At 49.6% G+C, this 22,604-nt stretch overlaps 2 protein-coding genes across 3 annotated transcripts in view; one reads left to right on the top strand and one right to left on the bottom strand.

Moving 5' to 3' along the window:
• Positions 1-22,604, top strand: part of LOC125947885 (serine-rich adhesin for platelets) — a 140,872-nt gene that overhangs the window by 29,687 nt on the left and 88,581 nt on the right. For both annotated transcript variants that reach the window (XM_049673369.1, XM_049673368.1), the window contains exon 2: positions 76-243. In XM_049673369.1, the coding sequence (XP_049529326.1) occupies positions 226-243 (18 nt within the window). In that variant the 5' untranslated portion in view covers positions 76-225. The remainder of the gene's footprint in view (positions 1-75; positions 244-22,604) is intronic.
• On the bottom strand, positions 4,693-7,234 carry LOC125947934 (major facilitator superfamily domain-containing protein 6-like). The gene is made up of 2 exons (XM_049673500.1): positions 6,766-7,234; positions 4,693-6,695 (listed from the first exon to the last, which is right to left on the bottom strand). Exons 1-2 carry the CDS (start codon positions 7,171-7,173, stop codon positions 5,373-5,375), a joined length of 1,731 nt encoding a protein of 576 aa, XP_049529457.1. The 5' UTR covers positions 7,174-7,234; the 3' UTR covers positions 4,693-5,372.

Raw genomic sequence — 22,604 nt, 5'->3', positions numbered from 1 at the left:
GATACCACCACCGATCGGTCGATACATTGTTTTAACGAACTCTCCTCTCTCTCTCCGCTGGTTTCTTCATTCCAGACAAAATCACTGACGCAAACCTGACGCCCGCGGTACCACTGAAGCCGCCATCGTCATCAGCGTGAACTATAACGTCAAGGAAGACGAAGACGACCACGACGACGGCGACGACGACGACGAAGAAGAGGACGTCCACCACTAGCCCAGGTCATGGCTGCAGTTAACTCGGTAAGTCAAGAGCCCCGCGTCTGGCCGCGTGTTGGTCAATCAAATCGAGCAGATTTCCCAACCGATTACCGGCGTTCGCACCCTCGCAGCAGCGCCCTGCCAGCACCAATTATGGAAACAATTTATGAACGAAAGCGATTGAAGCGCGCGCCACAGAATGGTGCCGATTATGATGTGTTTATTGAGAAGGTTTTTTTCTTATTTCTAGAGGGAGGGACTGAAATGTGGCACCGGAGTGAAGGTCGCCCCCCTCCGAAGAACCGAAAATCCATTTTCCCAAAGCTAATCGATAAACTCTTGTCGTGGCTTCCGGTCTCGATCGAGTCGATCTGGTGCCCTCTCTCTTTCTTTTTTTACTTTCTCTCTCTCTTTTTCTCTCCGGTAAATGGAACACACACCCTCTAGCACAAGGAAAGGGCACCTTAGAAATCTATTTTTATTTCGTTCGAACCTTAATGGGATGCTATTTATTTACTCCATCCTCCCATCCTCCTGGACGTTTAACGTTTGCTGTCACATTTGAACGGTCGTTCGAGGAAAGGAGACTAGGCTGGGAGAGAGAGGAGTACCCCCATCTTCCAAACGAACGAGGCGGAGTTCGTCGGGTCTAACCGGGCTCCCTGGTCCAAAAACCTGGGGAAAACATAAAAACGCCGAGCAACCAATGCTTGTTACGTGACCGGAATTCGAAATTGCTCTCGACACCGTCTACAGCGTTGTTGTCGTCGTCGTCGTCGTCGTCTTGGGGCCGATTCCAAGCCGGTTTCTCACTCCCCTCCTCCCCACATTTTCTTATGCTACTCTCGTGGCGTCGCGTCGCTTTTCATTTCGAAAGTTGCTTCCATTTTCTTTTAGTTACTCCGCTAGCGCACCGAGTAATGGGCTCCAGGGGGAGCTCGCAAACGATGCTACCATGCGTTTTATGCTGGCCGATTTTGTATCATTTCGAGCTCTCGTGCTCGTGCTGCTGCTGCCAGACCTGCTGCTGCTGGGGCCAGTGAGCTGGAAAATTGAGTCATTTTGATTGAGCAGCAACAACCATCAGCATCAGCAGCAGTAGCGTCAGTGGCAGAGTAGAAGTCACATCACCAATCGACACCCAGCGTGGTACGGTGTCGACGTTGGCAGCAGCAGCAGCGGATCGATGGGATTAATGAAATTGGTCTCGTCGAGTGGCTTACGGAGACTTGACTTGAGCCACTGCGGCACCCGCCACCACCGAGAGCCGTGATGATTGATTGGATGTGATTGGAATTGGAAAATGGTGAACGCATTTAATCAATTAGTCGCCGCCAAGAGTGGATTTGATTTCGAACAAAAAGGTGCCGCGATTGAGGTTTTAGCGACCCCCTCCAAAAAAAACACATCAAACCTTCGTTTTCAAGACAAATCCCTTGGAAAAAGGGACGCTCCAGCATCCCATTCTGGTCTCTGTTGAGGTTCCGCGACACACCCGAGAACCTGCGTGACCTAGTTAACAACCGCACTGGTTTCTGCCACTTGCAAAATGGCCGTTCGCAGCGAAAACATATCGCTTCGCGTGATGCAATGGCCGCGTGCTGGTCGCGTGCTAGCTCCTCCTCCTGTTCGTTCTGCCATTCTGCCATCATCATCGTCCGCTGCAGGCACGCGTCGTCCGCCGTGTTATTACTATTGGGGTACGGTTCATTCTCGGTTCTTTTTTTCATTTTTACGCCTCTCCTCTGGCCTCTGCTGATCCCTCCTGTCTCGTCGTTGTGTCAGCCGTGAGTCTATGCAGCACCACGCCATGCAAGGCCATGTTTCTTTTGCAACTCCGAGGCGCCACGCGTTCGCGCTCGCGCTCGGCCCCGTGTTTGTTTGCCCTTTCGCGGGGGGCAAAAAGGGATCCCTGAAGAAGAAGAGGAGATGCTGTAACGGTGGTTGCCGTGGCGAGTTGCGAGAGGAAATGTTAATTTACGCCGCTTTGTTTACTTCCATTTTCATTTTCAAACTCGTACGCAACCACGCGCTCACCTCACCTCACGTGTGAGCTCTCGCCCCCGAGATGAGATACAGGGTTACTCATGGTCGTGGTGGTGGTGGTCGTGATGCTGCCACGTCATTACCATATCATGGTGTACGCCGTGTTCTGGTATGGTTTTGTGAAGATTAAATGAACTTTATTTTTGCTTAAGGCTGTGCCAGGCTTGGCGTGCTGGATTGACATGCGTGTTGATGAGCGCTCAGGGGCATGCTCAAAAAAGGATTCTTTTCTTATCGTTTGCATTAATAGCGACGATGTAAAAGTGACTGCAAAAGACATTCCACGATGAGAGCAATACATCAGACATTAAAGATCTTTTTTCTTCTATGATTGCTCAGGCCCTTCCAACGCTTAATTGTGAATAGTCTTAATAGAATAGTCAATGTTACCTCTACCTTAATGTCAGTTGAGTACCGAGGCTGCCGAGGGATTAAAACTGGAACAGAAAACTGCATCGTACTGCAGTTCCTTCTACGATGAAAGATGATGTCTCTTCAATTGAATTGAGCTACTGAGAAAGTCATACTCAGAACACACAACAGACGTGGTGACAGAGTATTGAATACTTTTCAGCAAAAGCTCAATGTCTTGAGTCAACATTAATGCTTTAAATAATATTTGATTATTTATACTTTCGCGGTGACTCGAATTCACAGCTAGCACGGAGTGCAATAACCGTTTTTCCCTGAATGCAAGGCTGAAGTTACCTTGAATAGCTTTGTTTACATATTGAACTGCTTACTGCTTTCAATCGCCAATTGAAATTATATTAAATCGACAATTATAATCTCAATGATAAACAATTCCATCTCCTTGAATTTTACACCGAAATATTCTACATCAAAGCGTCAGAAAACGACCAGCCTGGTCGATGGTGTGTTCATTTGTTATGTTTACCCTCTTGCCATCATTTGCAAGAGAATTGAACCCTCCAGCAACCTTCTAATATGTTCCGGTGCATTGATACAAACACTCACATGCATGCCGGAGTCGAATGTATCGCTCGAACCGCCGCCGGCTCATCGCTCATAATAAGCATAAGCAGCAGCAACAGAAAATGCCCGAAACCATCCATAATCTTTTAACGCAAAGGAAACTCAATTCCAACGCCCCCCCTGAGGCCCTCCGGGAACCGCGGCAAAATGGAAAATGTGAAAACATGATCATCATCATCACCAACAGCCCTCCTGCACCCCTTCCCCCTCCTTTAGTAGCATCTCAGGCCCGAAGCCGGAAATTTATTAGACAGTAATTAAATGATGATGTGTTTTCGGATGTGTTCTCCATCCCCGTCTCGACCTCTAGACCAAACACCCGCTCCATTTATGCGCCCCTGAGGTGGGAGTGGTTGAGACGCTGCGTGCTGCGGTTGCGTCAACGTCGTCCACACATTTGTTGCAACCGACCGGGAAGGGCACCGAGGGGTTGCTGGCCACTAATGAGCGACATTTGATGGAGCGCCAGCCATTTACGACCATGACCACAGCATCCCATCACCACCGCACCGTCCTCCCCCTCCCGCGAGGCCTGGAAAGTTGTGCAACAAACTCCCAAAGAGCGTAAAGTTCCTCCGTTCTTCAAGCATCCGCTTGGACACCATTTCCCTGTTAACGGCCACACCAACGAGGCCAGTAATTATGCGTTGAGCACTTGAGATAAGCAACGACAACGGAGCAACGGTCTCAGTCCGCCGTTTAAGCCTTTTACAAATTCTCCGATCCACGAAGCGGCTCGCATTCGTGGGTCGAGAGACGTTAATAGACGCTCGGTTGAAGTGTGCTGTTATCTATTCTGTTCCCCTTATCGCATGACGCCTCGACGGAACTCAAACACACGTCACGTCGCGTAGGAAGCCACAAAACTTGTGGCCACCCAACGGAACGAATTCAATCAGTGCGCAACCTTCATCACGTCGCTGTCGGCGGAGAAATCCCGAAGCGCAGTTCAGTGTCATCAGCGGTGCACGTGCCCATCATCGGAAGTCCTTACGCTCCTAAGGTCCACGTCCATGTCCGCTTTCACCGTACCCCATCACCTGCCTGTGCAAGTGACAGGTTTGCAGCAACTTTTCCGGCACCGTTTGCGATGCTGCATCATTGAATGCTGATTGTGCTTGGAGCTGGCGCGGACGAAGACACAGTGTCTTAGCGATGATGATGCATCGTCGTCGTCGTCGTCGTCGTCGCATCGACCTCGATGCTTCTAACGGAGATGTGCCCGGCTCCAAGGGTGCCGAGACGAAGTTTGTGTGTTCGAACGACGACGACGACGACGAGTAGAAAGACCAGGAAAGAGCGCCTTGGCTGGCTGGCCAGGCTGGAGGACAAGGTAGCACAGCTTGCATAACTGCAATGCCCGAAGAGCGAAGCGACGGAGGCGTAGCAGAGGGAAATAACGATTGGAAACTTTATTAATAACGAAAAATCAGCATGTGGTCTGCGTTTCGGTGGTCGCTTCTCTTCGATCCTGCTCTTATCGGGACGCTGGCAGGATCGGAAACTGGATGTCCCGGAGAGGGGCCGTTTCATTTAAGTTTAAAGTATCTGATTGCAAAGTTTGGTCGTGAACTTGATTAGAGAGACCACCAGCAGCACCACCAGCAGCACCAGGTTCTTTATTATTAACCTCTCGAACCGAACCTCAAACCCAGGGACCAGGGCACCAGGGCACCACTCGAAGAATCGAATAACTTTTTCGAAGAACGTAATGTCCGTAGAACCGTTGCTGCAGGTGGTCCCGGGCATCGACTCCAGAAGGTGCCGGCGAATGAATGAAAAAAAAACCGAAGAAGAAGAGAAACCAAACTCTCCCATAAAAGGTTGCGAGAGCATAAAAATATATATTTTGTGACCTGCGCTGGCAATAATAGAGGGGGGGGGGGGGGACCTTTTATCCGGATATGAAGGCCATAAGTTAGAAGTCTCCTGCTGGTAGCTGCAGCAGCAGCATATGTTAGCTTATCACAGAACGCGCACACTGTGATAGGTTTATCCGCACAGAATCCGCTCCACGGCTCGGAAGCAATGAAGATTCCGAACATGCTGAGGACATCTGCAGACTAGGGACGACATCTGCAGAAGTTTATAAGGGAAAACCCAAAATCTCGGGTCTCACTCGGGTCCGTCTATCCGTTCTGGAGTGGCTGCTGTTCCGGTTCACTGCCAGCAGCAGCAACGTCCCGCGATTCCGGGTGAGTTTTGTGGGTCCTTGCGTGATGCGAACCGAACGATAGCGCACTTCCGAACTGATCCGCACGCGGCAATATCGAGGGTCGCCTTTTAACCAGCTCTTCCGCTACCTTCTCCTTCGGTGGCTGCTGCTGCTGATCGAACCGCCTTAACCACACCAGATGTACCAGCTTATACAGCACACCACACGCGATCGCGAAGTAACCGACGTACCGAAACGCCATCCGCAGACCGACGCGTGCAATCAAAAACCCTCCCACAAAGGCACCGATACCTTTGCCCAGACAGAAGTGCACCATCCCGGCCACACCGATCAGCGTGGCGACGAGCCCGTTCGGTGCCAGCACCGCACAGTAGGTCGTGGCAACGACCCACATAAAATAGCACGAGATCGCTTCGTTCAGCTCGATCGGGAAGCACCAGTACGGATTGCTGATCCAGGAGTAACCGAGAATACGGACGGCGTGTGCAAAGAATGCCAACACGAGCAAATTAACGTGACCGACGCGGCGCGTAATGGCCGACAACAGGTACATCATCGGAATGCTCGCGACCGTACCGACGGTGTACGTCAGTCCGAGCAGATAGTTGGGTGATCCCATCGATTTCATTATCACAAACAGATAGCTCTCGATGAAGCCCCAGAAGTTACCGAGAAGAAAGAGAAACACGAGAAAGGCGAGAACGTGCGGAAGGCGCAGGAGTCGTCCCATGTGGCCCATAATGTGTTCGGCCGGTGGTTTCCGTCCGATCGGCATCGCCCAGACGGAAACGAGCGAACAGAGCAGCAGCACGTCGTAGGTGTAGAAGGCGGGCGTATAGACGGTCCGATCGCTACCCCGGGAGTACAGATCGATCAGGAGGCCCGTGAATGGCGTCGAGATGGCCATCCCGACGCTGGAGTACAGTTTCTCGCGCCCAAAGTCTCCACCGTGCTGTTCGATCATGTCGAGGGCGATCGGATCGGTAACGGTCAGTGTGGAACCGAGCATCAGCGTTGCGACAAAGCGTACGATCAGATATACCCAGAAGGTACCGTCGTATTCCGTGCCCAGTGATTCCGTCTCGTGCAGTAACACCGGACCGGTCTCTAGAGTACGTCTGCCACACTCCGACACACTATAGCTACCGCAGACACTGACGGCTTCGAGTGTTGTACCGTTTTGTGTCAGAGTTAGGGTGTAGGAAGTGCTCGTTCCTGTACTGCATGCGCCGTTTAGTGGCCACTCTCCCGGGCAGCGTACTGCTTTGGTTCCATCCTGTAAAGTAGTTTCGAGTGTTAGCTAATCAGCTGTTGTGGCACACAATCACATGGAACTGGTCTCTCACCTGCTGCTGGTGCTCCACGACAAGGAACGTTCGGTCAACCGATAGCGCCACGGAGTAGTTATGCTGCAGAACGGTTTCGTTCCGCGGTGGAATAAAGTGGATGGCATGATGGGACAGTGCGTTCAGTACGATCGCTGACAGTAGCACCGGTTTGTAGCGTCCAAAACGATCAATCAAAAACCCGGTCAACGGTGGACTGAGACAGGAGGTGAACAGTAGCGTCAGATAGACCGAGGCGACCTCCTCCACCGTCAGGCCGATGCTTTGCATGTGGATCGTTAGGTACGGTTGCAGTGCGCACGTTGCACCGAAGATCAGAAACAGTGACACTTTGAGCTGCAGCAACTGAGGATTAAACCAGCGTCCACTCGGTGCCGGACGCTTCTTTGGCTCACTCACAGACTCCATTCTGGAGCTCTGACGACGCGCGCACCTCCACTTACGGTCACGATGTGCTCGATGGCATCTGTTATAGTGTACTGGAGAGTGGCCACTTTACCGGAAGAACGCTATTTGTCGCAATCTTAACAATCAACAGCAGCAGATACCGGTTGATGCTCCTGAATAGTGGCTAGATGACTCCGAGTAGTTGTGTGATCTCGCGGGTCTCCGCTTATCATCGGCCTCACTAATCCACCGGTCATTTGTGGATGTGGATTGATGATGCTGTGGCGGCAACGCGCATGTCTTCTCGGTGCGAATTTTCAGCATTTCGTGCGCTACGTGATGATAAACAATACACTGAACAGCTAAACAGCACCATAAAAAGGGAGAGAAAGAGAAATATGGGGCGGTAGGTGTGACCTTATGAGGTTGTTGGCTTGAAACTGGATTGTTGCTACGGTAAAGGCTGAGGTCAACAATGTTCAAGAGATAAGGACACACAAGTTTATGAAATCAAAAACCAAACTGCACCATACCAGTTTTAGTTTTAATTAATGTTGCTTTATCACATAGAGTTATATAAAACAAATGCAAAATCGTTGAGGTGAACTAAAAGAATCATCTATTGTATGGATCGTATTACTTACTAATGCATAGGTCACTACGATTCTTTGGTAACTACAGAAATATTTCCCATAGCTATCATCGCTTACTAACAAAGAAGACAAATGTGTACGTGCAGCATCTTTTCAATTTCAATTCTAAGAAATTGAATTCGATATCATACAAGATCAAAGGCAGCATCATTTGAACAGAGAGGATTTCTTAGAAGCGAATAAGATAAAGATGATGGTGTTATGCTTAAGCGCTGACGTACCTGTGTTTTCCATTACAACAATAAGGAATCTGTTGCAATCCTGTCGAACCTCAGCATTAACGTAAATTCTATGTCTCGTAACAAATACGGCAAGTAGATTTTCTCTTCTTATTTCTAAAGAAGCACTCTAGCATAAATGTTTGGCTACCAAAAAATACCGGAGCTAACTATAGCAAAGGCAAAATGTAGCTAAGAGCAAAAATAAATTTACTCAACTTATTTATAAGCTCTACTTATGCTTGCTGATTAATGCAAAGATCAAAATAGCAGAATCTTAAACACAAAAAAAATCTTCTAGAATGGAGCAAACCAAGTCTGCTCTGACAAAAACAACAAAATTGTGCTGTTTTGCCATCCCTTCTGCATCCCAACCTCAATAATATAAAAACGCTCAAGAAAGCTAAATTATCAATTATTTTAAATTGAATTATGCTAGCAGACCAAGCCCAAGCTATGGCTATTGTAGGAGTCTGTGCAATTGGACTTCTCTTCGTATGATTTTCAATCTATCACTCAACGGACAGTGGACCCATTTTTTTGCGCGGTTCCGGCCGAAAAACTATTGCCAATCGTCAAGGCCAACCAAGAAGAGAAAACGAGAAAGCTCCCCCCACCCCTCGCTCCTTCCGGGATGCCCATTTGATCCCAGCCAATTTCATTTGAACGTTTGATGCTCAACCGTTCAACGCTTCAGCGACCGCGGCTATGCCGAAGTCAAATTGTGTCTCCAAAGTCTGGCCAGATATCCATCAACCGGCAAAGTTGCAAAGCCTCCTCCACGTCCATCGGAAACTAGCGGATACTGGGACAGAAATAGGGACAGGATGGCCAAGGCCAGACTGACTTTTGGTTGCTCCAGGACGACGACGACGACGACGACGACGACGACGACGACGACGACGAGGACGAAAAACTCATTTGAAAGTTCTATCATTGCAAACCATTTACCATTTGCTATATGCAAGGGTGTGTGTGTGCCACTCCGTAGGCCTGTTCCATTTTCCGCACTCGTCTCGACTCCATCACATCTAAAACCGCTCCGACTGTCAACTGAAAATGTTTCCATTCGGGATGCTTGACGCGGAAGGAAAGGGAAGACCGAAAAGCATTCCGAAAGTCAAAACTTTTCCTAACGGTTCTACTTGACTGCGAGACGAATGACGATTACTCAAGTATGCTGCTGCTGCTCCTGGTGGTGCTACTGCTGATGTCTTTTCCCCTTTCCCCTTGTTCCCATTTCCAGCATCACCGGCGGACCAAACCAAACTTCCGTTTCTCGATCTCTCTTTTATACGCTTTGCTATTCGGCCACAGCCTCTCTCCTGGCTCCACTTCAGCGTTTCAGCAACACTGCCTGCGTACACAAACCACTGGCGGACCGCTGCGTGGAAGGGAAAACTTTGATGGAACTCCTTACGCACTACGTCGAGCACCTCCAACCAACCAACCAATTGGGCCACCATTCGTTCCGGTAGAAAGCGAGCGATGCGCAGGGAAATGTTTTATTTATTTTCCTAAGCAACGCGGCGCGCGCTATCGTCTGCGATTGACGAGGACGCCAACGGTGGGGGGCAATTCCTGGGACAAACTTGTTGTTCCAAAAAATGTTGCTCGACGGCCGGCCTTCGTACGTTGTTGATGTCTCTGCTGCCTCTGGTGATGCACAGAAGCGATATTCGGGACAGAGTTTGTGCTAAAAGAACTTCCATCGAACGAGCTCATTCGTTCGTTTGGATGTTTATGTTTTTTGTTTTTTTTCTGCCTTCGGGCAACGTGAAGCTAATAAGTTTGCATACGGATGATGTTGATTAAACATCATGCTTTATTGTTTGTTCTACACAAATACCCAGCTCCAATACAGTCGTTATAGAATCTTAATTAAAGCATATCGTAGGGAGAAGCAATTATGGGACGTTTAAAGTGTTCCAACCCCACAAATATGATAACATAATAGATTAGTATCCGCATTCTTTCATCAATATCTCTTGAAAAGTATTGACAAATCCTCGTTTTTGGGAAGTAATGATAGAGAGCATATTACGTATTGTTTTTCGCTTGAGCATCCAACGTTTTAGGGAGGGAAACATCAGCATTTACCACATTAATTGCTTTTTAATTGTATTTAAAAATATCCGAAATGTCCTTGTATGCTATGGAAATTACACATCATACAAAATTATCGATCTGGTTATCACTGGTGAGCTTTAAAAATCCTAGAGAAAAGCCTTAAATTCGATTAATCGATGGCCGAAATTTATATTATGAAATAACATTATTTCTTATCAAAATTTGGAGATTGTTTAGTCAAAAATACCTGGAACACAAATCAACTGATTGGTTTTCAACCATTTCTCTGATTATCTGAGATGTTCGCTCGGTGATAGTGCGGTTTAACAATCGCTGTTGATGATGACGCTGTTGAACAATGATCTTTGTGTTTGTGAGTCAACGAGTAAGTGATTCATAAACGAATAATATATCGAAAAACAATTCTCGTGAATAACAGAGATTCTAACAGGTTAATCCATCTCACAGAGTAGAGTAGATCCCGTTGCCACTGAATGACTCCTCATCGTCTGAACTCATACAGCTCAGCACCTGGAATGTTTCGCATTTTCCGTTTTCCCTTTTGTTTTCTCTGGACGGGATCCACACATGAGACAACCACGTTTAACCTCAATTGCGCAACACACAATAAGGGTCGCGATGGCGTAATATCTCTCAACGGAGCACTTATCGAGCCGTACATACGAGCGTGTGAGAAAAGAACGCGAAAGTGATCCCATGAAACCCAAGAAAGTGGGCCACAACAGTCCCTCCCACCACGATCGAAGCGCATCAAGTGCAAAAGGTTGTGTGAAGAAGAAGACAAAGAAGGAAGGAAGAGCTCGAATGTGCTCGCGATAAACCGTCAAAAGCGGCAAACGCCGGCCACGAAAAAAAACCAACCCAGATAACAGTGAGACGATCTTCTCACTATAGAAATGCTGTAGTCTTGCTCTAGTCTCGCTCTAGTCTCCGGAACAACGCGCTTATGGCAAATAACCCACGAGACTAGCTCGAGACTATAGGGGCCCAAGGAACGGAGACTAGAGCGATTCGGAGACGTGGACTGTGGTTGTCTCGCTCTCTCCTATAGCCCCCTTTCTTTCTGTCTTATACTCTTTCCCTACCCAAAATGAAGTACGCTTTGATTGGTCCGTAAGCCATCGCGCAATGGCGGTGGCGTTTATTTTTCCTAATTGCTTTGAACCCACCCCGTGACGCCATAAGACTTTGGTGATGACGTCGTCATGGTGTGACGTCATCATGATGTGATGTTTGCCGTTCGTGCTGTTGGTGGTGGTGGCGTCGTCTACGTCTGCATCTGGCTTGGTGGCGTCGCTGTGGCGGCGTGATCCGGGCTGCGATCATGAACGTTCCTGTTCAACCGCGTGTTCCATACGCGTTCTTCGATCGATGCTCGGGAACATGTCGGAGAAAAAGATAACAAACAAAAGGTGTTAAATCACTTGCATCTTCACAATGTCGACTTTTCTTACCTTGCATGTAAACTGATGCTGTCACTCACAAAATCACTATCACTTTCCGCAACACTTTCACTGCTACAAATTTGGCTAAGTCCCAGAACGACGCCGACTCTGAAATTTTTCTAAGTCCCGGTGCGTGCTTCCCGGGACTTAGAAAAATTTCGACTGCCGCGATCGGGACTTTGCCGAATTTTGCTCGAGGTTGCTCCGTCTCGTTTTGCTGTTCCCTTCTCTTGCGCGCTGCCGTTCGAATCGCCCTTCGACTCTTGCGCCCTTCCCACCCCTCGTAATCGAAACCCACAAGCTCGCGTTCGTTTTCGTTCGCCCTTCTTCTCTTCCCAATCCGTCCTTCCCCCTCCGCAGCCGCGTCCCACAAGCTCGCGCGCGAAACCTCCTCCTCCTCGCGGTTTCTTCCGCTCTTTCCCCCGCTGCCTACGAGCGGTTCCATAGTGAACGTCGCATTTGCCCCTTCCTCGACCCCGTCGCAGGCCGCGGGGGTTTCGTTTTCAACCTCCTCAGCCTTCCTCTCGCTGCGTCGCAGGCAGAGGGGTCTACTCATTGTTCAGTGGGAACTAGGTGAGGTGTGTGAGAGAGAGAGAGGTGTGAGTAGTAAGGGGGCTGGGAGAGTGGCAACATAAAACCCAGCACGCAGCACAATTAAATACTCGAAATATTTCAACGGAAATATTCTCACCTCTTAAAAATAACGGAGGACTAACGCACGCGGTGGAAGGTGAGTCCGGGGCACCGAAGGGGGGGAGGGGGGTCATTTCGGTTTGATTCCGTGGCCGATGGCCGACGAACAACGAATGGACGAATGGTGGTGGTGGTGGTGGTGGTGGCGGTGGTGGTGACAGCGTGAAAAAATAGATCTGACCGCGCGCATATCGTATCGGATTGGATTGGAGCGTTCCTGCTTCTTCTTCTTCTACTTCTTCTACTTCTTCTGTGGTGTGGCGGTTGCCGGCAAAGAAGAATGCCGAGGGGCCGCATGGACGCGAAGATTTATGACAAGTCGTAACACCGGCGCACCCTTGTACCAAACGCCTCAGAGCTCAGAGTAAGTGCGACGTCTGACCTCGAGGAGCGCGACAACCGCGACGACGACGACGACGACGACGACGACGACATCGTTCCGATCAGACGCGACTGGTTGATCGTTTCTAGGAATTGATCCCGCGCTCACAGAGGATGACAATGAAAAACGAACTCCTTCCTTCCATCCTCCTGCTCTTCCTCTCTCTCTCTCTCTCTGGCGTTGTGCGGTGCGAGGATTGCTTCACACAATCCTTTCCGTCCACCATGTCCAACCATGCGTCCAAACGATCGCGCAACATGAAAATAGAATCATTAAGACCACGGGTCTCAAAATCGCCCCCCAAAGGCCGCACCGGCCAAGATAACCCAAATATGTTCGGGAACTTCCACGGTGCGTACCGAAGACGACGACGACGACGACGACGACGACAAAATGCGCTGCAACTCTTCTCATCCTATCCATGTGCCACGCTTTCACCACGAAGCACGCCTCGCGATGGGTACTTATCGCACGAGTTTGCACTTGCCGCCGGTGTGTGTGTGTGTGTGTGCCTTTTGTGCTGGTCGGATTTTATGGGCGGCAGTTTTGCAAAAACTTTTACGACGCAACAGCACAGCGACACCATACGCGGCCGGTACCAACGCGAAATGCAAAATGTGAGTTTTCAACTCAAGCCGGCACCCGGCTAGGAAGAGGACCGAGACTCTGGTACCGAGGTGACCTTCAAAGAGAGAGAGGGAGAGATAAAAGCGCAATTCTCTTGGATTCAGCAATCGTAATTGCCGGCTGCCAGCGCGATTAGCCTTTATGAGTCACCAACAGCTAGCCTGCCAACCAGCCAACCAGGTGGCACTAATGTTTTGTCTTTTGAACTCTCACATAACTCTTAAACAAACAATTCCGTGCTCCGCGATGGTTGACGGTTTATGATGCTTGGAATAAAATTAAAACATATCACATACGGATCTTCAAACACCGATCGATGACGGTGACGGTGACACGTGATCCACATTAGTGAGCGGCCCCGGATCGGCTAGCGCATTCCACCGTTCGCTGATCAACAGAGTTTGTGGAGCAGGCGAATGGGTTTTGGTGTCGCTGTCGCTGTGTCTGTCTGCCGACCACAAGGCATTCTTCATTCTCGAATCCGAAACTCCTCTAAAAGCGAACGATTCCAATTTCAATCCCGCGAAACCGCGGAGATCGAACTATGCGCTCAAGACGCCCGAGTTGTGCCGGTCTCCGGATTGTGTCTTCGGTTTGTCGCGCGGGGTTTCCAATTGCATGAGCGCCAGTGACGACGGTTTACACCACGTTGGCGCGAAGTTCCGCCAGGATAGCCGTGAAGATTGATGTCTTCTGCACTGCGTACTGTCACCGGGGCGCGGTACCATCGTCTGTCTGTCGTCGCTTGGTTTCTCATTTTCAGAAGAGTGCCTCCGCAATGTGTGTGTGTGTGTGTGTGTGTGTGTGTATACTGCAGTAAGACCCCCACCGCTCCCCCTGGTGTGGGCGCAGGGAAAGCGAGAAAGCTTTGCGCGAACGAACGCACAATTTGAGCTCGGTATGCGGTGGCTCCGCAGCGTGTGAGCGTGTGTTCTGCAGCATTTTTTAATGCTGCCAGAGACCCCCCCCCCCCCCCCCCCGGTTTCACCGTTCAAAAACCGCCTCTCCAAAATTCGGCGAGAAAGGAAGAGTCGGAGCGTGGAATTTATTAAAACACAAATACCGTCGCTTCTGTGCGGGAGTATAATAAATTGTTTAATACTTGTATACGCGTGTGCGAAATATGTGCTGTGTGCTGTGCTGAGATGCATATTTGCGTACGGCGTAATGCAGGATAATGCCACCACACACACGCACGCACAATGCCATCCTTTGTCATCCATTTTGCTCTCATTCAATGGCGCGCCATAATGCTTTTATGCTTCGCGCGTCAATGTGGGTTGGTGGTGGTGGTGCTGGTGCGGGCGGCAGCTTCAATCCCATTTTCACGCATGAATCGCATTTCGAGCTGAAAGCTGCTCTTTGACCTGATGCTTTGTTGGTAGCAAGCAAGTTGCCAGCTGCAGCAGCGCAACCAGGTCACTGGCTAGCATTGTGGTGGTTTATCGGGGGGGTTTTTTTTTTAAACATTTTAAGGCTCATAGACACAAATCATGAATGCCGTAAAGCAATCGAGGGAACGCCATTTGCTTTCTATTTTCGTACCGCTTCACACCGAATGCATAAAGTGCGCACAAATACAGGCCATAGATTTATTGACACTCTTCACAGGTAACAATGTGACCCCAGTGCACACCCAACATCACCCAACCCGAAGGTTGGCATTATGATTGATTAATTTGACGCACACACACACACACACACACAAGCACCTGCTACGATATTGCATTTCGATTACTATGGAATTTGATTTTTTTTTGCATAGAATGCATCCCTTGGTATGCATTCAAAACCTTCGCTTCACGTCACTCGTGGCGTCACTGGCGGATGACGCGTGGAAACAATGATAATCGAGCATCGATCGCTCGGATAATGGTTTCTATTGTTACATTTGCCACCTGACGCATTTGCTGGTGAGCGGGGATGGTAATCCGCTTCCATTGCAATGGTCAAAAAGGGAACAAACAAACAAAAAAACAAGGGAAGGATTGCCATAAATTAAACCATTTCACCCTGGCAGACCACCGGCGCCCATTTGGCGAGCGGAGCCGGATTTCAATCCGATTTATCTCGTCATTTTAATGTTTTATTTGCGTTCCATGCCATGGCAGGTGTGTGGCACAATGCTCCGAACAGCACGATAGATGGATGGATGGTACGGTATGGTGTAGTTTGGTTTGTTTTGGGTTGGTTGCACATAATATTTTTACAAACTTCTCCAGTCTAACCATTTCTGAAATCCTATTAAAACAGATTAGTGCTCCAAAGACCACTGCAACTCGGGTACACCATAATTCCGGTACAGCGTAGCTTACGTACGATCCGTTGGAATGATGGAAAGTTTTTACACCCGACAGCTTCAGCAGCAGCCGGCTGGGGGTTTTACATCGGAACCGGTATCGGGGATTGGGTTGGAGAAAGTACAATTTATTAGCTTCATTCGAGGTAGATTAATGGAGTAGAGCCTTCGACGCCCAGTCGAAGTGCTAATCCGTTTCGAGTATGCTACCAGACTAAACAACGTGATTAAGCTTCATCTCTTCAACCGGGGGAATAATCTTTGGGTATCTACGACACTGGGCTCTCGATTCGAATGATAACCTGTCATTACAGCACCAGCTTCGTTGCAGTCCATGGTTTGGGTTAAGATTATGCAAGGGAGGACACGCGAGGCGCTAAAACATACTTTTCATTTTTAATCATTGAACGCAGACGAAACAAGCGCATAAATCCGTTTTTCACTCAAACATTACTTTACGATGTCGGGCTCCTCTTGATTCACTCGAGCGAGCATCATTCAATCAGCATTCGAAGCGAACACACACATCAGAAACCGTCGCATGGCTGATACACCATTGCTAATGGCTCTCAAGGCAAGCATACGCGCGTGTGTGTGTGTGTGTGTGTGTGCCAGGATCCTCTGTGAAGCACAAACTCGTTTTGCGCGACGCAAAACCAACCTCGAAAGCAGGCAGAGGCACTGAAGATGGTTCTACTCATGCCTGCACGTTTCTTTTGTTTTTTTCATCCATTCCTCCCATCTCTTCTACGCTTTTTTCCTTGCTTTTTCCTTTCGCCGTTTACTACGAACCATACAAGCGCTTCTACGGTTCTACTCTGCCCCTCTCCCTGGCTTCTCCCTGGGCTCTTTGGGACCAGCACAAGCATAAACACTAGACAAAGGCTGGCTGGCTGATGGTTGGAGTGGAGTGTAGTGTAGTGGAGTGTTGGCAGCAGGAAAGTGTTGCGGACAACAGCGGCGTACTCTAGAGAACGTTATCGCATTAAAAGCATCCTCTCACTTGCTTTCTCGGCAATGGAACGATGATTCCTTCGCCCTCTACGCTTCTACTGCTATCCATTCAGCATCCTACACTCTGCAGAGAGAGAGAGCGAGACACCCTGGCAGACCTACAGGAACGATCGACAATAACATTCTATCCGGCGGCTAAGTTTTCCTCGTTGGCACTCGAAATGGCGGGGAAAAAAAAGAAATGTGCTGGAAAATAAAAGCAAAACTGCAGTAAAGAACGGAAAGTGCAGCTCCCCGGCTCCGGTTGTCGGGGGAGAAGAGAAGGAGGCTTGGAACTCGACCGACCACCCCGCTCTCCCCCGGCTCTGCGCTCGCACACATCTATCAACCAGCGCGCTCCTTTGTTTTACTTTGCACTTTCCCATTTTTCCCCGGGAATGCGCTGGCTAACCTGGTTCGCCGGGATGGACCAGTAAGCACCTTAACTCACTCATTCTCTCTCTCTCTCTCTCTCTCTCTCTCTCTCTCTCTCTCTCTCTCTCTCTCTCTCTCTCTCTCTCTCTCTTTCACTCTCTCTTACTTGCTCTACACCCCCTCCACCGGTCTCCTCTCGCTCGTTAACTATGATGTCAATAGCTTTTCACTACCGGAGAGCACATATTCTTGGCAGCGCTTCGTCGGGCTCGACGGTCTCGACGGTCGGTCGCTCGGTCGGGAATTGCACGTTGGCACAAGTCCTTGTGTCCGTTAGTGGCTGATAGGAAGCAAATCTTACTGACGCGATGGAAACTACAGTCGGTTGGGGTGGGTGGGGGGTGGATGGTCAGGTAACGTCCTTCAGTTCGCCATTGACGTCATCTCGCTGTTGCGCGAAGTGTGTGGCAATGAAAGAGAAAACAACTCGCCCACGGAGAGCAGCTTCCCGGAGTGCCTGTAGGTTGCGAGGAAAAATCGATACCATCCAGCGGGGGGAATGAGATTTGCCAGCTTACCATTTCGGTCCGATGCACCAGTTCATGACGCTCGACCGACCGTTCCGGCAAAGGTTTGCCGGCAATGTTTGCAAGATTGAATTGTAACAGTGTGCATCCGGGAGATTGCGAATTCAACAATGTTGGACCACATCGGTTGAAGTAAATGCTTTCGCAGTAATGTTGCTCACAACTTCAACTTGACATGGCGCTCAACGATTTGCGGGAACTAAATCTCAAACGAAAAACATTAACTGGCTTGAGCAGCACGGGGCATGAGTCAATTGACCAGTGGTCCATTATCAATCAGTCAACAATGAGCATTAAATGCGTGACCAACAGTTTTGTGCTTCTCGCAAGGCAAAGCGCATACAATGATGAAACTTTCGAAATAAAACTTCTCCGCTTCCGAAACTCATCGTCCAACATCGTCGGCCCAAAGTCCAAAAGATCGTTTTTCTTGCGTTTAGTTCCGGACGGTTCGACAGCCAAGCAAGGAGCGAACCTTTGGCCACCAAAAGAAGAAGAAGAAGAAGATGAGAAAACAAGGAACGAAGCAAAAAGCGGGAAAAGCTTTTCCTGTGGGCCAGCACGTTGCTCGGTATCGTACATCGCTCTTAACACAAAGCAAACCAATCACCGAAAGCTCCAACGCTCTCTGGTGGTGGTCGCGTCAGAGGCGTCCAGTCCAAGGCACCAACTACGTCCGCTACACCACCACCGGCTACGTGTTCGGTGTGTGCCGTTCGATCGGCGTGAGAAACGGTCAAACAAAATCAATTACTTAAATTAGCGGCAGACGCAAAGTTGTGCCTTTGCCTTGTGCCCCTTTCCATTTCCTGCCCCCCGCTGTGAGTTTTTCCTCGATTTTCCCCCTGAACATTCGTGGTTCGATTCGGGTTTTCTGGCAAAACCCGCTGGCGAAGGAATGGGTTTCACTTTGCCGAAATGCCCGCAACATGGCACGTTGGGGTGCTGGTTAAAGGAAAATGGACCGTGCCCATTGCTCCCGATGGGATTTTCCCGATTGAGATGGCGGGCTGCTTAGCAAGGGAGCACCGGCCGACCGACAGAATGGTTCGACATTTTCGATCTCCCCCGGGTGGTGGGGAGGGAGGGGAAAAAACCCCGAAATTAATTATCCACAAAAGTTGGCTATGGATTGGTCTCGCTGGACACGATCCACCAGAATGACCCCGTAGAACATCATTCACTTTCGCCAATGGCGTCAACAGACTGGCATTGGCCAACATAATGGACACACACACACACACACACACACACAGAGTAAGATGGCCGGGATCTTAATTGGATGAGTTTAAGATGCCGTGATGATGTGTGGCCACACACACACGCACACACACACGCGCACATAATGCATTGAATTCTGTGCGGTGCAAAGCATCGGACTCCCGTTCGCAAGGAATTCGCTGCAACGTTTGCGGAGGTTGTAATTTCATCTTCCTCGGTGCTTCTTCATCTTACCCCCCGGCCACGGCTCGTCGCGCTATGTCGATCTCATTATCATGCAGATAACGTGCCATCCACCCGTGGCCGTCGGACCATAATTAATCTTCTCGACAACCACTCGACAAACAAGCGCGACGACGACGACGACAACGACGACTACGGAACCGTTTCGAGGCTCTCTCGGATCGTCGGATGTTGTCGGACCGGAGGACCGGCTGGTCCTCCTTTTAGGGACACCAGACCACCAGACAATCAATCCGTCAACTGTCAAACACTCGACCGAAACCGTGGCACTCGTCGTGGTGCGTTTGCATTGTGGCCTAGCATAGCATAGCATAGCATGGTACGGCCAAGGAGTCACCACCCGTTGCAGTAAGACAACCATCATCCCCCAGGTGCATCTCAAGGAGTCACCACCGCGATGTCTAAGAAAACAAAAGGGGCAGAGAAACGCGATACACCTTCCTCGGTGTGACTCCTGGTGAGTTTCGGGCCAGTACGTTAATTATAACTTAATTGAATATCTCCAGAGCTGGGGAGTGGATTGTTCCGGTTCAAGTCCGGTGCGCCAGGTGCCGCAAGTGGCATTCGTGGTACGCTGATTTCCATTGCAACGAGTGCAATGCAGATGCTGGTTAAATCTGCACACCACACCAGGCATGTCCTTTTCGTCGTGTGTTTCGAGGGCACAGGAGTGATGATGACCATAACTCGATTTTTTTTTTGGTCATAAAACTAGCATCCATTTTGTACAACGCCTTCCACTGAAACAGTGAAGTGGTTGCTTGAGTGTCCCCTTAACGCATCGTTCGCTGTCTTCGCTGACATTGTCTTGTGGCATCATCATGCAACAAACGATGACGTTGCACGCGATCCAAGCTGTTGCCATGGGTGTACCATCTGTTGTAATTTAATGAGGTTACGAAGTTTCTATGTAAACCAACTAGAGCATACAGCACTGCTGTAAAGATAAAAGCAATAGAAAGGTGTCGCACAAGCTGCGAATAGCTGCCACCTTTGCAGTCATGACTTGTGACTGTACAACTGTCGAATGCTTCAGCCTTTGTGGTACCTTTTTCTGCATGCACTTGTGCTTTTGAGAAAGGATCTTACTGTCCAGGGCAGCTGGAGCGTATGCTGACTATAATTAGGTTTAATTGGACTTTTTCTCACCCAGCTACTGCAGGCATCGTACAAGTGCATATGAATGCGATGCAGATAGAAAGTCTTGCTCTGTTAATTTCAAAATTTGTTTAAAAAAAAACGTCATTCAAGTCCTTTTGCTCATTCTGTCCTCATTCACAGCATCTGCTGCAACTCATTTTCACCTATACAACACAAAGAGTGAATGAATGAAGGGAACTACAATGTCCGCCACAAACTTCCAGCCGCACACATCGTCACCAAAATTTGTCCCACAATTTAACCGGTTGCACGTAACCGAAAATGAACCTGATTTTACTCCTCGAGAAGTGTATCTTGCGTTTTCGGTGTGCATCCCATCGAGCAGCTTTACGACACATTCCCCTCACGTCCTCCAATCGTGTCGTCACTTTCATCTGAGTCGCTCCATTGAATGGCCGCTCGTCGTAAAATTACGTTCGTTCCTAGTGCTGTGCTGTTGATGCTGGTGGGGACACTACTGCGCTTAGTAACGGTACTATCGGTCGGCCTCGGTCGGACAATGGCGCTCGGTGCTCGGGAGTTTCGGGAGAAATTAACCCACGGCCCGGCCACACGGTCGACGGGACTTCAATTTATATAATTACTTGTCATGTGCACCGGGGCATAACCGGGACGACAGTGGCGTGGCGAAGGCCCAGTAACTGTGGTAGTGGCCATCGATAACGTACCACACAGCACCAGCACACACCAGCCGACCAGATACTACTGATCCTTTTGGGTTCTGGGAGGCATTCGAAGCTCAAAGGAGCTTGAGTGTGTGTGGTTGTGTGTGTTTTGCGCCAGATAGCGCGCTATCACTGGGTGTTTCGGAGGAAGCTGAAGCATCCAAAATAGATCCAACGATATACGTGAGTGCGTGTGTGTGTGTTTACGGTTCGCATCAAAAGCGAACATGAGCCGGCTCCGCACTATGCTGCTGATGCTGATACATGTTGTCCTGCGTGTGTCTGCGTGTGTCTGCGTGTGTGTGTCCTCCCTCGTTTGCGGTCCTTTGATCTGCATCTTGCCGAGGAATGGTTCCACCCAACCCGGTCAACCCGATATCCTCGGTGCGGACCCTTCGAGTGCGCTCCGATTGCGTTTTGATAACAAAGCAATCACACTGATGGAACTGTGAAACCAAACACCCATCACCACTTCAGGACACTGTCGGTGGATTCACTCTGTGTGTGTGTGTGTGTGTGTGAGTGTGTGTGTGTGTGGTGAAAGTGGTGAAAATCATTCGTCGTCGCCGTTCGTTGTGGAATGAGAGTTAGTAAATTTGGAAATGTCCTTCCCCGAAATCGACGCCGACTCGGTTTCGGTTCTTTACTCCAAAATTCCGCTCACTCACACACACACACTGTGCTGCTCCAGCATTAAATGTCACGCAAAAGGCCGTTTAGCATCGCAACGATTTAGGTGATCGACTGACCCGGACGTACCCGGATCGGATGTCATTACTGATGAATGAATCGTCATCGCCATCGTGCCGACGGTGATGAACCGGTTTCCCCGGTGATTGATGGCTGTCGACGGCGGTGCGGTGGTGATGTTTCAGTTTTAAATGGTCAACCCATCAACTGCAGCAGCAGCAGCAGCGTGCTCTCCGTGCTCTGGATGGTTGCGAGACTGATGGCGGTGATCGGTGTTCGGTTTGATGAAGTGTTCATAAATTTATCAACCGAAACTTTTGGCTCGCCGGCCGGTTTCCGACCTCCCCGATCGGGCCCTGGTCCGTCTTGGTCTGTCCAAAGGGGCTGATCTAAAAACGTTGGCCTGCGCCTGCGGTTTCTTTTTCCTGCCACCTTTTTTCACCCCTTTTTCCGTTCGCATTTTTGTCTCGACTCGGCTCGACAAACGATGCGCGTCTTGGCCAATTTCTTGGCCATTTTTCGTCGATAAATTCGGACACACTGGCGAGTGGAGCGGGAAAGGAGACTCCATAAATTATGCTCGCTATTAACTGTCCATCTCCAGGCTTCCCCAGGGCCGGTTGCTCCAATGTCCGGGCAGGATTTGTACGGTCCGCTGCTGCTACTTCCTTGGACAGGACGTCCGCACCGCTCTGGGATGGCTAATTCTGTTAAATAATAAATTCGATCTCACTCCGGGACTCCGGGAATGGGTCCCCTCGGCCATGGTTGGTATCACTCCGTCAACCCACAACCCAAACCGGAACAACCGGCCCCGCATAAATGAATCGATCCACTAGGAATTGTGCGCACGCGGGACGCTACATAATGAAGCGATCGAATGCCGGGGTTGCCCGGGAAAGACGAATTGGCCGCGAAGTGTATATTCACGTCCCTGGCATCCCGAGCCCGGGGAAGAGGTAGAGGGTGGGGTAGCGAAAACAAAAAAAAAACTTCCCCACCAATTCGTTCGAACGAATCGTCGCCGTTCCGGAAGAGAAGCAACACAAAAACCATCCTGCCAAACGCAGACGGTCCCAGAAGAAGAAAAAAAACCCTGCGTAAAACCG

Source organism: Anopheles darlingi, chromosome 2, assembly GCF_943734745.1.
Source record: "Anopheles darlingi chromosome 2, idAnoDarlMG_H_01, whole genome shotgun sequence".
Classification (NCBI taxonomy): Eukaryota; Metazoa; Arthropoda; class Insecta; order Diptera; family Culicidae; genus Anopheles; species Anopheles darlingi.
Note: the sequence above shows the minus strand (reverse complement) of the source record. Positions and strands in the feature narration are given on the sequence as shown.